This window comes from Gopherus evgoodei, chromosome 3 (assembly GCF_007399415.2).
Source record: "Gopherus evgoodei ecotype Sinaloan lineage chromosome 3, rGopEvg1_v1.p, whole genome shotgun sequence".
NCBI lineage: Eukaryota > Metazoa > Chordata > Testudines > Testudinidae > Gopherus > Gopherus evgoodei.
Window position 1 is genome coordinate 55,265,924 of NC_044324.1, and position 18,948 is coordinate 55,284,871.

At 42.0% G+C, this 18,948-nt stretch overlaps 1 protein-coding gene across 9 annotated transcripts in view; it reads left to right on the forward strand.

Moving 5' to 3' along the window:
• The first annotated feature begins 1,124 nt into the window (after positions 1–1,124).
• Positions 1,125–18,948, forward strand: part of MLIP (muscular LMNA interacting protein) — a 138,344-nt gene continuing 120,520 nt past the window's right edge. For 8 of the 9 annotated variants that reach the window (XR_003999508.1, XR_003999507.1, XR_003999506.1 and 5 more), the window contains exon 1: positions 1,126–1,520. Coding sequence is in view for 6 of the 9 variants with exons in the window: in XM_030555620.1 (XP_030411480.1) it covers positions 1,458–1,520 (63 nt within the window). In the remaining 3 variants the exon portion in view is untranslated. Of the gene's footprint in view, positions 1,521–18,948 lie in introns of all 9 variants that reach the window. The other variant, XM_030555623.1, reaches the window with a different exon arrangement.

The window sequence follows — 18,948 nt, forward strand, 5'->3', positions numbered from 1 at the left end:
CTTAGATCGAATTAAAATTACTTATTTTGCATCCTCGTTGCACTGGATTGATGGCCGCGGCTCCCCCTTCACATTTGCTTCCCTCTTTCACACTGCTGGAATTCAGCAGTTGATGGGAGAGCGATCAAGGATCGATTTATTGCGTCTACGCTACACGAAATATATCAATCCCCAATAGATCGATCGCTACCTGCTGATCCACTTCTACAGTGGCACTCAAGTTAACAATTCCATGAAGCCAAAACTAGGTTTTTACTAGATAAGAACCAGAAGCAGGTTTCAGAGTGCTTCAGGCAAAAGAGGATGGTCCTCTAGTAGTAATTGAGATTCTCTTAGTATAATCCCAGCGTGTGACATCTACAGTGCCAATTTCATGAAGAAAAGTTTAATTTTTCTGATATGTCTCTGAACCATCAAATAATCTATTCTGATTTGGTAGCAATTTTTTTTTATTTATTTTTTTTTACACAACTGTGTTTGCAATTGGACTTTTCCCTGTTAGTTACTAGGAACGATAGAACAAACTGTTCATGCAAATCACTCAGAAGATATCAGCATTGACCTAGTTGATGTAGCAACCAGTGGTTGTGTTGTAAACCTTGGAATCTACAGCACAGCCAAGGAGAGAACCTCCTCCCACCACCGTTTCTAATATTGGACTTCTGACTTTATCATCGTGAGTCCAAGCCAGGTTATTCTTCTATAGTTAACTCACTTTAAAAGCCCATCTCCCTTGATATGTAATGGGCTTTAAATACAGTGATATTTTATATCTACACTGAGCAGTTCTTGCGTGTATTAACCCTTGTAGCACAGATACAATGTTCTGATTTTGGTTTTGCATTTCAGAAGATCAAGGCAACATTTAATGTAGCATGTCCTATTATTAGAAGGACATGAGGAGAATACATCTCTACATTAAATTCCAGTGGGACTGCTCAACAGCAGACTCTGGTAACTGAGAAAGATCCATAGACAAACGTATGTATCCTTTTTCAAATGTTGCTCTGGTTACTCTGTGTCTCTGTAACATCATATCATACAAGCTAATCATATTTGTCATTTTAGTTGGCTAATAAACTGTGCATTCAAGAATAAATTCTACTGCGATGTAGCTATTGCTTTCTAGGCCCTTTCCAGGGAGTCTTTAAACACAAGCTTATTTTGGAGGGAAAGGGACAGGTAACAAAAAACCTGCTACAACGGTACTCACATTAAACAGTTTGCTTTGATGCCAAAATAACGTTTATTGTTATCTGAGGCCAGCTGCCTGCCTTCTCTCTAGGATTCTATTTGTGAAGTTTCTACGTCTATAAATGGAAGCACTGGCTAACCAGAAATTATCACCAGCACTGCCTGTTACAGCTCTGTCTCACAACTTGAAAAGTACAGTGATATCTAATATGTAGTCAGATTAAAACACTTCTACCCAGGATCTGAGGCTCTTTTTCTGGGACATGGAGTTAGAAAAGCATGAAAAAGAAATCTCAGCAAAACACACCATAGAGGAGAAGCTGACGGTAAGACGTGTTGAGGTTTACTCTGCAAACATTTTAAACTTCATTGTGAGGAGGAAAGGCAAAGCAACTGTTGAACCTTAAAGGTTCCAGTAATGTTTCTACGCTTCGTATAGCCAGTGACCTTGAAGATTAGCAGGCTTAATGGTGCATGTTGAAATGAATTGTGAATATCTTTCAGTGGAAACGGTGGAATTTCATTAGTGACATTTGTGTAGTTGCAGAGTACAAAACTAATTCAGTACAATTATATAACCCAAACCCAGGCCTATTACTCAGTTTTCTTCCAGGATTTCTGTATCAGAGTGTTTTCGTGCTCTTGCAGGTTATTTTACAGAAATATACTTCAATAAAGGGCAGGTTGATTAGGAAATCAAGTCAGCTTCTTCGCTGGAAACTTGAAAATGAATTTAAACCAAAATAGGTGACCACAAGAAAAAAGAATGGTCAAAAATGCAATTTTATATTTGAGTAACATAGTATTTAAATACGTCTCTACATTGCAAAATAGAACTTGTTAATACTAAAAGTCATTTCCCAGACATCACCATAGTGTCATATTATTCTTGACTTTATAAAGTGATAAGGTGTACTTAGTGCAAGTGATTGCTGATTTGTTTCTTAAAGAGAGATGACAATGTACTGTGATCCTGAGAGCAAGGTAATGCTATTATTGCATTATGGTGTATTATTTCACTTCACAGTGGGCCAGAGTTTACTCAGGTTTGGCAGTAACTTATTCCTCAAGTAATCCCATTTAAATGAGACTATATGTGGGGTGATGTGTTACTCAGTGAGAATATGGGTATCAGAATCTGATCCTAAACTGGCAATTACACACAAAGCCTGATTGAGACAGAGGTAGGTTAGCTAGTGAGTCTAGGAGATCTTGAAACAAAATGTTATCTAATTTCTCTGTCTCAACTACTATGAATTTTTCAAGTAGAAAATTGTTTCTTTAAACAGTATTACCTGAAGGAGTTTTCAGATAACATTGTTAGTATTTTGTAAGAAAATTAGTCAATCCTTATTAACACTTCAGACTATGCAAGAAATACTGCATCTTTCTCATCTTTATGGCAAGATCCATAAGTAAAGAAAAAATATCAGAAGTTAAATCACTTAGATAATTCATACAAGCTGCAAAAAAAATTATGCCTTGAAGTTTTCGTTTTGTGTAGATCCTGTGGGAAAAAGTAATAAACATGTAATTAAAGAGTATATCATAATGCATACACACAAGGGGGCCCAGTTAAGTTTGCCCAGGCAACTTTACTTCTGGCATTTCCTCACTTTTAAGACTTGATTTTGCACCTTAATGTTCTTCTAATGTAGTTTCAAAAAAATCTTACTGAGAAAAGCAAATTCCCTTATGAGGAATCATGTTGACGTCCACATGGGTCAGCCACAGGGTTGGATCTGCAGTACAGACCTTTGACACTTGAGCTAACAAAGTAACTGATAGAGGACAACAAGGTACTATTTCGATGTGGACCAGACACTAGAGAAGGATGTGAGTGTGAGAGAGATTTTCCCAGTGAGTTTCACAAATATTTGGTGACAGCAGAAGAATAGTGAGACTCAGGAATCTTGGACTCTTTTGAGTTCTAGAGGGAATTGTACTGAAGTTGTCACAGACCCTTCTGCCTGTTCCCTCTAAAACTGACCCTTTCTGCTCCTGTCTTCTCATGCCTGTCCCTTCTTTCATCCTCCACCTCTTTATTCATAGGTGCCGACTCCATGGGTGCTGCAGGGGCTGGAGTACCCGCGGGGAGAAATTAGTGGGTGCTCCGCATCCACTGACAGCCAAGTTCCCCCCACCTGCATCCCCTCCTTGCCTCTTCCTCCCCTGAGTGTGCTGCGTCCCTACTCTTCTCCCTCCCAGTGCTTCCTGCCCACTGCCTAACAGCTGTTTGGTGGCATTTGGGACTTTCTGGGAGGGAGGAGAAGGAGTGGGGATGCGGTGTGCTCCAGGGAGGAGGCAGTAAAGGGACGGGGCCTTGGCGGAAGGGAGTGGAATTGGGGTGGGGCAAGGGTGGGGCAGGGACGGAGCCAGGGAGGGGGTTGAGCACCCATGAGACAGAGGGGAAGTTGGCACCTATGTCTTCATTCCAGTCCCAATCTCCTTGCCCACCCAGTTCCCATCTCCCAGACAGGACAGCCACCTGAGTCCCATTCTTCCCCACATGATGGTTCCCAGTTCAAATACCCACCTCTTGTAATCCACCCTGGGCTTCTCATCTGATCTGAGTCTCTCCTCTTTGAAACAAGCAGATCAGCTCAATGTTCAAACATAAAAACTGACATTCTTAAATTAATCCAGATATCCTGTACAAACATTACTGTTGGTGTTTCCATGTATTTGCATTCAGTGTTTAGTGAATGTGTGGACTAAGATAAATGCTGTATGAGATAACAATCCTATATTTTAAACCCTATGAATTAAACTACATTGCAATATTTAAAATTCTGGTTTAAATTCTGGTATTTGCTGATTGTTCCAAATATTTCCACCCTTTTGTTCACTTGAACAAAGATCTGATCACAGGTTTCTACAGTTCTCAGAAATGTTCAGTGACTATCCAGAGACTAGTTCATACTCAGGATACTGTACGTCTCTGAAGTGGGACAGCCTCACTGTACATAATGGAGTCATTGCCTTCTGACTCTTTGATAAACAGAAATTATTGTCCCCCTAAATTTCTGCAATCTGGCTCTGTAGCTCATTCAAACTATACTGTGGACCAGATCCTCAGCTAGTGTAAATCAGTTTGTATTGAAAGTGTGGATGATTTACTCTGACCAGTGAGGATCTGGTTCTACATATCCCCACACACCCTGAAAAGTTCTCTTTGTACACACCTCATAAATATATGGTACTCTCTACCATCTCACTTAATAATGTCTGGACTTGACTTTAAAGAGCTTCCCTTATCTTGGCTTGTGGAAGCAAGTATTTCCGTAGTCAGGGTCTCTAGGAGAATTTTTTAGAAGTGACTGTGGAAACGGAAGGTTATACAGGATCTATTTTGTGAACAGTAAAGTCAAATGAGATGGATACAGATATTCTAAAAACCCCTGTATCTCTGTTAATCTTCAATAGATCAGCCTAACCTGACTCATGGAGCTATCCTTTTACACTTGTGACTTTGTTATACACACACAAGGCAGAGGCATTTCTGGAACAGCCTATTGACATGAAGGTAGATGCTGAGTTCAAAATAATCTTCCTGATTCTATTCCTGATTTCTCACCCACTGATACAGGAAGAATTCTCCTCCCAGACACAGGGCCGCCCAGAGGATTCAGGGGGCCTGGGCAAAGTGGGGGAGCTGCAGCGCTTGTGCTCACCTGGCAGCTGTCTGGGTCTTTGGTGGCATTTTGGCGGCACGGGGCCCTTTAGTCGTTCCACGTCTTTGGCAGCACTGAAGGGTCTCCCCGCTGCCAAAATGCTGCAGAAGACCTGGAGCTACTGAAGGGCCCTCTGCTGCCGAAATGCCGCCAAAGACCCCGATGCCAGGCCAGGGCTCGCGGGGCATTTTGGTGGTGGGGGGCTCTTCAGTCGCTTCACGTCTTTGGCAGCATTGAAGGCCCCCCTGCTGCTGAAGACCTGGACCACCTCTGGGTCAGGGCTCACAGGGCCCCTATGGGGCCCGGGGCCTGGGACAAATTGCCCCACTTGCCCCCACCCTCTGGGTGGCCCTGCCCAGCCATTTGAAAGGCTTTTATTATATGTCACATTTTATCTATTTCCTATTTGAACAATTGTAGCAAATTAACACTGGCATCCTTAACAGAGAACATTCAATCTTTGCACTACCATTCTTCAGGTTTATAAAACACAATTGACTTTTAGGGTAAATTAATTAATAATGGTAAAGAAAAGAAAAGCCACAGAGGGACAACAAATTAAGCCAAACCAATATGTAGAGTGGAAAAAAATAGCATGTGTTGCTCAAAGAGACATTAGGATATTGCTTTGAATGGTGACGTGTGCTCTATATAAGAAAGGACTGAAGGATTTAGAGTAGTGAATCATTATTTGCTTTTCACAAGTCACATCTGGATCCAGCTAGTCCTGAACCAAATGGTTAAATCAAACCCCCCAAAGTCAGAAGGTGTTATTCTGTGATGGTGTGAAGTGGAGCTTGTCACAACTCAGGTACAGATTTCTACAATTGTCTAAAAGACCGTTACATTGCCTGTGCATCTGCCTGAAAAACAATGGAGTTCCCTGAACTGATAGCTGTGTATGCACCCCTCACCCTAGTAGCAAAATGATTTCTCCCACTTGGATATCTCAGGGACAGCGGGGATCAGGAAGGTCTGGCTAAGTATGCGGGAGTGAAAAAACTGGGATATTTTCTTGATAGTCTAATGTGTTGTGGCCTTATTGATGAACCTTTTTACTTCTTCCCACCAAACAAATTTCATCCACTCCTACTCTTCAGATTGCTTCACTGACTCCTCAGAGCACTGAACTATCTATTCTGTAAATTGTAATTGTAAATTGACAGGTGAGTACCTAGTGCATAAATCCTCATGAAAACTTGAGGCAAAATGCAAATAAAATAAAATAAAAAGCCACCATTAGTGAATGACCCCGATCCTGTTGTCCGTGAACAGAGGACAAGCTCCCTATGGAGTGGATCAAAGAAGAGCCAGGGGCCCTCATACATAAAAGCAAGTGCCACACCTACTGGAATAGTGGTTGCAATTCTGTAGCATTTGTCCATTGTTTGCCCCACTCTTCTTCCCTCTCAATACCAGACTCACTCTTCCTGCACTCCCCACTGGTCCCTTCTTCTTCCCTTCAAAATCCCTCTTACCCTCCCTATTCCCTTACACATTCACACTCCCACTGCTGTCATTCCTTTTAACCTTCCTCTACCCCCAGTCAAAACAAATAGCAAAGTAAGTTGAAACTTGTACCAGTGATCATCTGTATATTATATCCCCTCCATCCTCCAGTCCTCATCTGGTACTGGGTCCTTGAGACTTCAAAAGCTTCAGGCTGTGGTCTGTCTCTTCCTATGTATTTGTACAGTGCTTAGCACATGAAGCCCAGATTCTGATGGGTCTCTCTTTTGTGGCTACCATCACATAACCAGTAAATGATAAATAATCCTAACCTACACTACAGGCCTTAGGCTGTGTACTCCATCAGTGCAAGTCCCATTACCTGAACTTCTCTTCCAACGTATCTAAATGTAAATAGTGTAACCGAGTTGTTGTGCTTGCTGCAGCAGTGTGTGTGGCACACCCACAGGCAGCCCCTAAAAGATGTGGTGCTCCTCCCAGATGGGAAGGACTCCTTACTCAGAGAATAACCCTGGGAAGTTGTTCAGGGAGGGGCATGGTTTCTGCCCAGGGAAAGAAGTGTTTTGGAGTCAGGAACAGAAGGGGAGCTGCCTCTGTCCCCTCTTGCAGGATTAAATAGATTCTGTTCTTACTGAGCTTGTGTCTGTGTCTTCATTTTGGGGACTGCCTGTTTATGCTAATCCACCAAGAGGGAGATTGAGGTCATGCATCAGGGCAGACCTCACCCCAATGGAATATCCTCGTGTCTTTTGGCAGATCGGACACAGTTTCCATCTACTAGAATGCTACTGTTAGCTGGTACAGCAGGCAGTTTGGGTGGAGGGAATCGTGCTGTGGAATCCTTGTCCTCTACATTTGTTCTTCTCTCTCCTGCCTGCAGAGGGAGATCACTTTGGTTCAGGAGTGGTGGTGGTCATGAACTGACAGCTCTGCCAAAAACTCTTATTTGTTCTGTTTTCTGAGCAGGTCTCTCCTTTGACTTTTCTCTCACTCTGTTCTAGTTGGGTGAGACCTAAGAGGGAGCTTGTAGAAATATGTTGTGTGTCCCCCGCACTTTTCAGTCTCCGCTTATCTTTATTAGATTCCCTACTGAGAAGTATACATTGTTTTCAGAAAAAGCAGCAAAGAGTCCCGTGGCACCTTATAGACTATCAGACATATTGGAGCATGAGTTTTCGTGTGTGAATACCTACTTCACTGGATGCATGTAGTGGAAATTTCCAGGGGCAGGTATAAATATGCAAGCAAGAAGCAGGCTAGAGATAACGAGGTTAGTTCAATCAGGGAGGATGAGGCTCTCTTCTAGCAGTTGAGGTGTGAACCAAGGGAGGAGAAACTGGTTTTGTAGTTGGCAAGCCATTCACAGTCTTTGTTTAATCCTGAGCTGATGGTGTCAAATTTGCAGATGAACTGAAGCTCAGCAGTTTCTCTTTGAAGTCTGGTCCAGAAGTTTTTTTTGCTGCAGGATGGCTACCTTTAAATCTGCTATTGTGTGTCCAGGGAGATTGAAGTGCTCTCCTACAGGTTTTTGTATATTGTCATTCCTAGTATCTGATTTGTGTCCATTTATCCTTTTCCATAGGGACTGTCCAGTTTGGCCGATGTACATAGCTGAGGGACATTGCTGGCATATGATGGCATATATTACATTGGTGGACGTGCAGGTGAATGAACCGGTGATGGTGTGGCTGATCTGGTTAGGTCCTGTGATGGTGTCGCTAGTGTAGATATGTGGGCAGAGTTGGCATTGAGGTTTGTTGCATGGATTGGTTCCTGAGTTAGAGTTACTGTGTTGCAGTGTGCAGTTACTGGTGAGAATATGCTTCAGGTTGGCAGGTTGTCTGTGGACGAGGACTGGCCTGCCAGCCAAGGTCTGTGAAAGTCGGCAATCATTGTCCAGGATGGGTTGTAGATGATGTGTTGGAGGCGTTTTAGCTGGGGACTGTATGTGATGGCGAGTGGAGTCCTGTTGGTTTCTTTCTTGGGTTTGTCTTGCAGTAGGAGGCTTCTGGGTACGCGTCTTTTTTCAGAGCTGTTAATGAACCCCCTTCCACAATGAGAACTGCAGCACTGTACTATCAAAGCACAATGCATATAATGTATTTCCCATTCAGTACCAGGGCATCGCTACATTTTTCACCATTCTTTTAAGAGGCTTCCAAGTCAATATTGAATCAGTTCAGTTCTCCAAACACTCTGTAAGTTTTTATCCAACAAAAATGCACTTGGATTTTGAACTAGAGACTTTTGTTGAGGATTATGTTTCCACAACTATTGCAATATTATTTATGTTAACACAAGCAAGTCTCACATGCCTTAAAAGGAGTCCCATTGAAGTCTACGGAGCTGCTCTGAGGACTTAAGTGAGCAGTGTTTGACCCTTAGAAAATTCGGTTAAACTTCCTATATATCAACTCTCCAAGGTCAAAGTGTGACACTAAGTTACTGTTGCATAACAAAAGCATGAATTCATAAAGGGAATTATGATGCAGAAGAATTTAACCTAAAATAATTTTGGATATTTTTGATCACAGTTATGTCTATTGGATTAAAGCTAATCCATGATCAGATACAAAACTGCAAAGAGAAAAGAATCCTGAGCACAGTATAAACTGCACAATCAATTTTATTGCCAATTTGACAGCTACACAATATAAAAAAAGTTGACAATACCAGTAAGCAAATATGCTTTGGAAAACTGGAGAAAATACAGATGTCAATTAAGTAGAACATTACATTTAAAGGAGCTTGAATTAAAGATTTTATTTCTATTATAAGCTTTGTGTGTGTGAATAGATCATCCCAGTTTATCAGAGAGGAATGAGTTACAGCCTGCTCTAACCCTGGTCAGACTCCACATCAGTCTGACTTCAGCTGGGAGTTTGTCGTAGCTGAGTCCCCCTCATTCGGGATGTGTTATCTGCAGTTCCTATGTACTTTGAGGGGTTCTAAGATGCCTCATCTCAAAGAAGTGCAATTGTCCTGGTGGATCATAAAGGGAGACAGGGTCACTGCAGTACCTGGTCCATACCACTGAATGGCTTTGAAGATTAGGACCAAAGGCTTGACCTGGCAATGGGAGTGGATGGAGAGTCCAGGAGGGAGCTGAGCCACTCAGGTGGCATGCTTTAAATGTCCTGTCTGGCCAGCTGGGTGGGCTGCTGCACTGCACAAACTGGAACTTCTGCATTGCTTCCCCTTAGAGCCACAGATATAGTGTGATACAATAATCCTGCCTGGAGGTGTTGAATATGTGGGTCATCTGAGAGTGAACTTTCCTGGCAAGCTGTAAGTGCCAGAATGCTTGTCACCACTGATACTGATTGCCTAGGATCAGTGATGAATCAAACAGGACCAGCGCTGTGCACCATTTTGACAAATGAGGGGGAGATTCCTTTGATGAAAGGGGAAAGACAGAGTCCTGGTAAGTCCTTGAAGTGTTTCCCCTTTCTAATCAGCATCACTTACTCTTGCCTGAGTTGGGTTAAAGCCGGCTGTTCTTCATTCAGATGCTAGTCACCTGCAGGCATTGTGAAATCCTTTTGGTTGCATCAGTGGGAAAGGAAAGCTACGGATGGTATCACCAGCACAGTCTTGGCAGCAGGTTCCTTGAATTGTCATCCAGTGGTCTCATGGAGATGTTGAAGAGGAGTGGGAAAGGGCCATATCCTAAGGACCCTGCAGGTAAGGCATTTCAGGGATGATCTGCAGTTATATATTTGTATATTTACTCTCTGGATTTTGGTGAGGAATGACTGGAACCTTTGTAATTCTGCACCATCTACTGTAGCAAAGTCATGCAAGTAGATCAGGGACACATTGTGAGCCACTGTAGTGAAGGCTGCAAAGACCTTGAGTATCATTAGCACTGAAACATAGTCTGGGCTGTGTGCTTGTCTGAAGCCTGATTGTGAAGCATGCAACGTGTTGGCAACTGTCACGTGTTTCCAAAAGATTTCCCCTAGGAATGTGAAATGGGAGATAGGGTGATGTTTTCTGTATGCAGTGCTGGCTTTTTGAGGGTTTGTCCAACAAACAGTTCCATTTTTTTTTAAATGGTAGTTTTCATAGAATAACAGATTCCCAGGCTGGAAGAGACTGCTGTGAACATCTAGCCTGGCCTTCTGTATAGCACAGGCCTTAGAACTGCCCCAAAATAATTCCCCGGCAGATCTTTTAGAAAAATATCCAGTCTTGATTTTTAAAATGGCCAGTGTTGAAGTATCCACCATGATGCTTAGTAAGTTGTTCCAATGGTTAATTACCTTCTTCTGTTCCCAAGCCCTCTTTAGCCGTAGCTAATAAAACTGCACCTGTCATAAAGACAACCCCTCAGTATACCTCCTGCATAAACTGATTTTAAAAGCACAATGTGTTACAGCGGCAGTTGCTGCAAGTCTGTCAGTGATACATATTGCTGAAATGAACTTTTGGAAGTAGCCCTTATGACAGTAAATGAGAGGAGAGAAGGGAGATGATTAATGAGAATGGAAGATGCAATGGGAACTGTCAGAGTACTGTGCTCTCATCATAACATTTATAACATACAGTACATGTGGTAAAAATATTTTCCATATTCTCTTTGTAGCAATTGTCAGATACCTAAATATCGAGTCATTTTGCCAATATTATCCCCATTGGGAGAGGTTTTAAATAGACTGGTGTTTAGGATACAGTTAGTTTTAAAGGTTTTAAACAACTAGTTTTTAAGGTTCTAAACTACTTTAGAAACTTTACAGAGCTGTATAGCTATTTTTCACATTTCACTGCCTGTCTCTTGATGTTTGCCCAAGGTAATATTTAGATAGCAGTGCTCCCAAACTTTCTCCCTAGAAATGGATTGAAACTGACTCAGAAAGATAGGACAGAGATGGACAGAAATGAAGACTTTTTTTACATTTTTTTTTATTTTTGTCAAGATCAGTTTTTCCCTCCTCCACATCTGTGGCAACTTTCTTTATCCTCTCTGGATTAGAAAGTATAGCACTGACTGCTGAGGTAAATACCCTGCTGCCACTCTTGTCTCTCTGGGGGCCCCTGTACCAACAATCCAAGTGGGGAGCAGGACAAAATTAGGAGTGGCATAATGGGCATGAAGCCAACAAGGGTCCCCATGTCTTGGTGTAACCAGGGTCTCAGATTGCCTTAATCCAGCTTTGCAAATATCATCACACTGTAACACAATGTCACCCAAACAAATCTGATGACCCTGTGTTTGTTCATCAGACTCAAGCAGAGTTTGTTTGGATCAGAATGAATTTCCACCAGAAGCATTTGTCCAAACTGAATTTTTTATTGTGCTTTATCATGGTACAACTTAGAAACTGACATGCTTGTTGTCTGATAACAAGCACTGAAGTATTGGATTTATTATACTTAGCTGGTTGTGTCAACTCTAAGGATGCCGAAGACTTTCTATGATAAGATCCAGTTTTCAGTTGCTTATAACTTTGCCAAACTTTAACTGTTTGGACTAAAATGTTGCATGCTGATTGTCTGCCTCAGCTTGTTTTTTTATTTTTTTTTTTAAAGTTTCAGCCAAAATAATTAAGCCATTTCAGAGAAAAAGTTTTGGGAAAAATACATTGTTTTGGACATGCTATAAAATCCAAAATACTCTGAAAAATGAGTCTTTAGAACCTGGAATCAAAAGACGCTTAGAAGCCTCTCTCTTGCCTCTTGTGCCTTAGCCTATCATTTAGCAAAAACACATGCTAATGTAAAAACATTGGAAGGGGAAAAGAGTGGGAGAGAGATACAAGGATCTAAAAACAACCTAGAGAAAAACAATTCAGAATTATTTTGGGGAAGTTCTATCACCTATAGGCGTGTGAGACTATGATTATAGTGGTCCCTTCTGGCCTGGGAATCTCTGAATCTATTAGGAAAGAGATGAAAAGCATGGCAATACTGAAAACTATAAATGCAATCCTTCAATAAGCTGGAGATTTCAGAAAGATATTGAAGAACAGGGAGGGAAAAGAGAGAACAAGAAGGAGGGGACACGATGGGTTAGACTTTCCATCTTGCGCCTTGTGTAGCCATTTATATCTGTGCAAAGTACTTAGTAAGGTTTTTTGATTGATCTAGTACAGTCACACTTTATTCCATTTATAATAGTTTACACAGAGTTAATAAATAATTACTAGATTTTTTTTAAAAATGGGAACTCAATTAGACCAATAGATTGCTTATAAATGTGGTGTATACCCATCTATAGCACTTTTTACTGATGTGTTTACAGCTGTCTGACACACAGAGATCATGTCAGTAACATGCATTAACTTCTATTAATCATTAAATATTTATGAACAAATCACAAATCCTTATTGTAAAATGTGACCTCCTGCATTGTGTCCTATATTGCATGGGTAGGATGTTTAGCTATATGGAGTGAAAACCTGGCCTTATTGGAATCAATGGAAGTTTTGTCATTGACTTCCTTAGGGCCAGGAGTTGCCTCATCATTGGGAGTGATTCCAGAGAGTTACTCTTTACTTACCATTAACAAGCTTGCTGTTGAGTTCCCACATCACCACTCTGCTCCAAACTGAGTTTTACACAGGACTTACCTCTCTGGCATACCAAACATGGAACTTGGCTGCATTGTTTACTCGTCTTCCAGACTCTCTTCAGGCATTAATATATATATTTTTTAAAATGGCACCTCTGCTTGCAGAGATTCTAAGGGTAGCTATGTATCTAGCAATAAAACTGTCCCTCATGCCCTCAAATAACTGTCTGAATACAACCTTGTTCTGTGTGAAGGAAAAATGTCAGCATAAGAAAGGAGCAAGAGATGTGCTGCAGTAAAGAATCCATTCCAGAAAGGCACTTTGCTCGATTTACTTTACTATTATTATTTCCGTGGTTAGTTTCCCTTTAATTTCAGGTTATGTCCATCCTAGGCTACAGTTACTTCAGTATTAAAGTAGCCTTCTTACTCATCAGCACGTTGTCCCAAAACAATACATCACGTTTTCGTGTGATCTCTCAACCTTCCATTTCTTCTGAAGTGTTTATAGAAGTTTGTAGCACCATGGTTCACCGCACACCTCCAGAGATGTGAGACAACTGATACATTCCAGCCTGACTTTAGTCTTGGGCCTAGGAATGAGATTGCCCTTTGCAGCATGCTAATTCAGGGGTATGTTCTATACTAGTAACCAGTCATTTCAGCATAAATGACCATGGAGAAATACTGGATGATCTAAATATAATGGTGAGGTTGTCTTTGTTTGCAGCATGTTGAACTACATCATTGCCACTTTATTTCCATACTCATTCTGATAAATGTTTGGTTGGTTCTCCAGGAGCTAGGCAACTAAGCCAAGTTAATTTCCTCCTCTGGCTGATGAGGAGCAGGGACACAAATGTGGGTCTCTCACCTCCTATGAGAGTGTCCTAACCATTGGACTATGGGGCATTGTGGGGGAGGGCTTTCTCAGCCTCTCTTGTTGAAGCTGTTCCACTGTGTATAAATAATTAAATGTTCTCTGGGTCAGAGAGACTGTTGTAGAATGCCTCTTTTACCTAGTGGTTAGAGCAGTCAGCTAGGAGGTAGAATACCAAAGTTCAAACTCTTGTTTCCCCTCAAGCAAATGGTGTAATTGGACCATGGTCTTTCATGTCCTGTGTGAGTGCTGGTAAACTGGGCTAAAGGTTGTAAGGGAGGTGGCACCACATTTTCTTCCTCCTCTTGCCATTTTGTGTTGGTTAAGATGTGCTCAGAGCACATCTACTGGATCGGACTCCAAAAGCAAGACAGATGGGGAATGCCTAGCTTTGTGAAACCCACTGGGGCTTAGGCATAAGTTGGGGCCAAAGTACAACATTAGATGCCTTAGCGACTTTAAAGGCGGATACTTAGGCACCAGCTGAGAAGAGGGTTTGTGAATGCCAGTGACTCCTAAATGTTGGACTTAAAAACCTAAAGTGCCATCACTGAATCCCACCCCTAGTTTTCCCTGCTACTTCTGTTTTTCAGTCATTAATAGAGCCTCTGTAAGGCTTAGTAAGGTGGAGAGTGAGCAAAAGGGTCCATTTTCAGTCTGTCACAAGAGTTCACTCTTATTATACATCTCATGTAACAGATGTTGTAATACAATGGTTCAACTTATGGCTGACATTGTAAATAAGGAGGCTGAGCAAGACAAGAAATACTTTTTGACACAAATGGCTCTGAGATGTCCATCCGAGCTCGAGTGCTGCTTTGATTGTGCTTAAAGCTGACCTCTGAGCTTCAGTTTAGAAAAAAAGATGCTTTTACCTATGTTTTAGTGCATGAAAGCAATTAATTCTGATGGAAGCTGCATGGCTAACTGATATCACTGCTTTGAAATGGAGGTGATAGGGCCAGTTTCTAGCACGTATTAAAACACTTTAAAGAGCACTTCTTCCCTTACTGTCCCCCTCTTTTCTTAATAGTAGGGCTGCAGCAATTCAGTCACCAGAGTGAGTAAGACAAGATTTTAATATCCACCAGCAAAATAGTCTGTAGTCAAGTTCTGCCGCTATTCTTAGCAGTTCCACGCCCTGTGCCCAAAAAGAGGAAAGATGACCCTATTGATGATGAATCATATTGGTGACAAACAGACTGGGTAGTATCAAGTAGATGTTTGGCTTCTACACCAACTACCCTTATGAGTAAACAGCTCTACTAAAATAACGTACAGGGAGCAGAGAACCAGATCAGTGTAAGGGAACACTAAGCCAGATCATGGCTCTTACTGTGACTACTTTTGTGTCATTCCATCAGTGCAAAACTGGCTTAGTTTAATCCAGCGATGCAAAACCTTATTACACAGGAGGGCCACATAAACCTAAGCACAACCTTTTGTGGGTCAAACACATTCTATATATTTTACTAAGATTTAAAGTTACCTGTATTGATCTATATTTTAGGTTCAGCTTGTTTTGGTTGTATTTAGATAGGTTGTTTGTACGTACAGTACTGTCTATTTACACATTTGTGTAAACTAAAATTATGTAAACATGATGACAAAATGCTAATGAATCGGCCATTAGTATATTGTGTTGAAGCAGGTCTCGGGCCTTATGAAATGCTCTAGCGGGCTCCGGGTTGGGCTCCTCTGGTTTAATTGATTACCTGAGGATTAACGCAGAATAGGGGAATACCTGGGTGGACTAGGGCAGACATAGCAGGCTTTATGCTGCTCCATCCTGGACTATTCCCATGTAACCATGTTGTGGGGCTCCTGTGGGACAGCCATCTTTGTTCTCCCTGGGTCCTACACCAAGCCTGTTTTGGACAGATCTGAGTGTTGAGCCCCGTCTCTTTAACGCCACTGTGTTTTGCATGAGTGTTGCAGCAGGGATAGCCCTGTTTTGGGGAGTTTTGACTCAGACCACTGTGGAATCTTACACACTATGGTCCAAGTTGTGGCATGTAACCACTGGCCCTCTTTGGGAGCTGCATTGCTCCAGGAAGCAATTATGCCTCAGGAAGTCACCCCCTCACCAGGCAGGCTTGAGAGCAGATGGTGCAGCCCGCATGAGGAGAAGCCCATTTTACGAAAAAAAGCTTTGGTGTGGCCTGTTCTTCCTTGTTGGTCTCATTTGCAGGTTTCCTGAATGTGTGGAACGAGTGCTATATATTCTCTCAAAGGCTTAGTCCTCCCATGCAGCAGAGAGAGAACTCACAGTGAAAACGCATCCATCTTAAAGCAATGCATATGAAACTAGATGGGTTTTACTCCCTGCTTAAAAATATTGTTGCCACTTTTTGACCTGAGCAACAAACAAGACCTTCTGTCCCAGAGGAAGACCTCAATCTTTACGGAGGGGTTGGAAAGACTGACACTGACCAGAGCCCTTGTTAGGGATGGGAGAGTGTGAGCCTTGGAAAGTGTGCATATAGATTTTTTTGTTTTTAATATGTTTTCTCTGTAATGCTTTCACCTGAGAATAAATGTGCTTACTTAGAAAGAGTAGCATGGTAACTTAAAACCATGGGCAAGTACAACTGTTCATAACTTTTGAAGAGAAAGCAAAGCAGAGTTTGGCCTTTTGGTTGGCCTTACTGATGGGAGAAATCACAGTGCAGGCAGGGAACTGTGAAGTTGGGAAATATCATAGCCAGGAGGAAGAGACATGCAGGTCTCCACCCAAGAGGGTGGACATATGGGGAGCCAGAATCATAAGAGCTGGTGTCCCTGTTGGACCATAAAGGGGGAATATAGGTGCAGTTGCCCTGAATTGTGACACCAAGAACAAAAGGAGCAGTTTCTTAGTTTATAGTCCCAAGTCTTTTTAGCTAACAGACCCAAAAGCACATGCTCTAGCTTTTTCCAGGGTCAGATTGTGTATACAGGTGCTTGGCTTTCTTTCTGCTTCTTAGCCTGCCCTAGTTTCCAGCTTTGTCTTTCTCCGCTTCCCTCAGCCTGCTCACAATACCCAGCTGAATGAACACACAAGCACGCACAAGCAACTTCTCCCCCATTCCCTACCTGGTCACAATACCCAGTCAAAGGCTTTATCTACGCTACAGACCTTACAGCAGCACAGCTCTACTGCTATACCTATAAAGTCTCCTGTGTAGCGGTGTGTGCTGTCCACAGCAGCACTTTTGTTGGTGAAATTTATGTTGGAAATTTAATGGTTTTTTTCACACCCCTTACCGACAAAAGTGCTAGAGTAGACAAAGCCACACCCTTGGACCGCATGGTGCTAGTTTATGGGCAGATGTTATTAGGCCTGTGTCATAAACAGATACGTAAGAGTTAATAGAACAGAAGTACTTCATATCTCTTTTGCCTGTAAAGGGTTAACAAGATCAGTGAGCCTGGCTGTGACCTGACCAGAGGGCCAATCAGGGGACAGGATACTTTCAGATCTTGGAGGGAAGTTTTTGTGTGTGCTGTTAGATTTTGGTGGTTGTTCTCTCTGGGTTCTGAGAGTGACCAGACGTGCAACCAGGTTTTTCTCCAATCTCTCTGATACAGGCTCTTATGTACTGAAAATAGTAAGTACTAGGTAGATAAGGTGAGTTAGGCTTATGTTTGTTTTCTTTATTTGCAAATGTGTATTTGGCTGGAAGGAGTTCAAATTTGTATTTGCTGAAAGGATTTTAATTTGTACTTAGGCTGGGAGGGTATTCTCAGTGTCTATAGCTGAAAGACTCTGTAACATTTTCCATCTTAAATTTACAAGGATAACTTCTACTGTTTTTTCTTTCTTTAATTAAAAGCTTTTCTTGTTTAAGAACCTGATTGTTTTTTTATTCTGGTGAGACCCCAGGGGACTGGGTCTAGATCCACTAGGGAATTGGTGGGGAGAAAGGAGAGAAGGGGGGGAGAGAGGTTAATTTCTCTCTGTGTTAGGATTACTTTCTCTCTCAGGGAGAGTCTGGGAGGGGGAGAGACAAGAAAGGGGGGAAGGTGAATTTTCCTCTCTGTTTTAAGATTCAAGGAGTTTGAATCACAGTAATCTTCCAGGGTAACCCAGGGAGGGGAAACCTGGGAGAGGCAATGGGGGGAAAGGGTTTACTTTCCTTGTGTTAAGATCCAGAGGGTCTGGGTTTTGGGGGTCCCTGGGCAAGGTTTTGGGGGGACCAGAGTGTACCAGGCACTGGAATTCCTGGTTGGTGGCAGTGCTACAAGTACTAAGCTGGTAATTGAGCTTAGAGGAATTCATGCTGGTACCCCATCTTTTGGACGCTAAGGTTCAGAGTGGAGGTTTATACCATGACAGCCTGGTTTTAGGTGTGGCTCCATAAATGTTCCTTTCAACTACCTTGAGTGAAAGGTTAACATCCATCTCAACAAAGTTTTAACTCAACCCATAAGAAGGTTTCACCCAACTCATAACAATACTTTTCAAATGACTGTAAGTTTTTTTCCACTAATCACAGACAGTCCATTTTTGGGAAGATTTAAATGTTTAATTAGAAATTTAAAGAAGGTTCTAAGTACAGCTGCTCTAAAGGCCACAGAGAACTATTTTGATTAATGCTTCCTCCTTTGTGTGTGTTCTCCCTTCTTCCTTTTAATTTTTCTATTTTTGTCCCTATTGTTGGCAGCTATTCTGCCCCTTACTCTTCAGCGGGATGGCAGGTGAACATTATCCACAGAGGCAGTTGCTGCTGATGGATCAGTGAGGAAAGGTTACTGTGAGAATAAAAACAAGGCCAGTCTCTGCCTCCGAGAGTGTGAACATTAGCTTGTAAAACTCATGGTGGCATGCTCTTGGCTCTGAGCTTGACAACGCAAATCCATTCCAAAACTTCTCTCTCTAATGGCAGAGGAATTAATTGCTGCAGTGATGGGTTGGCAAAAAGTGTTACTTACTGCTTTGCAAATGAATTTACACTTTGATATCAGGTCTTTACCAAGCCTGAGCTATTTGATTTCTTCTAGGTTATTAGGAATGATATTTTCACTTTAATTAGTTCAAAGTGCAGAAACGGTAGAGGAAAAAATGATTTAAGTACATAACAAGTCATCCCACGTTCATCAGAGTCGGTCAGCAAGCATCCAAGAATCTCCAGCATTAGAAGCATTCTTGTTTTGCGGAGTGTCAATTTGTGCAGCTTTCAGGGCAGGGGTGGGCAAACTTTTTGGCCTGAGGACCACATCGGGTTTCGGAAATT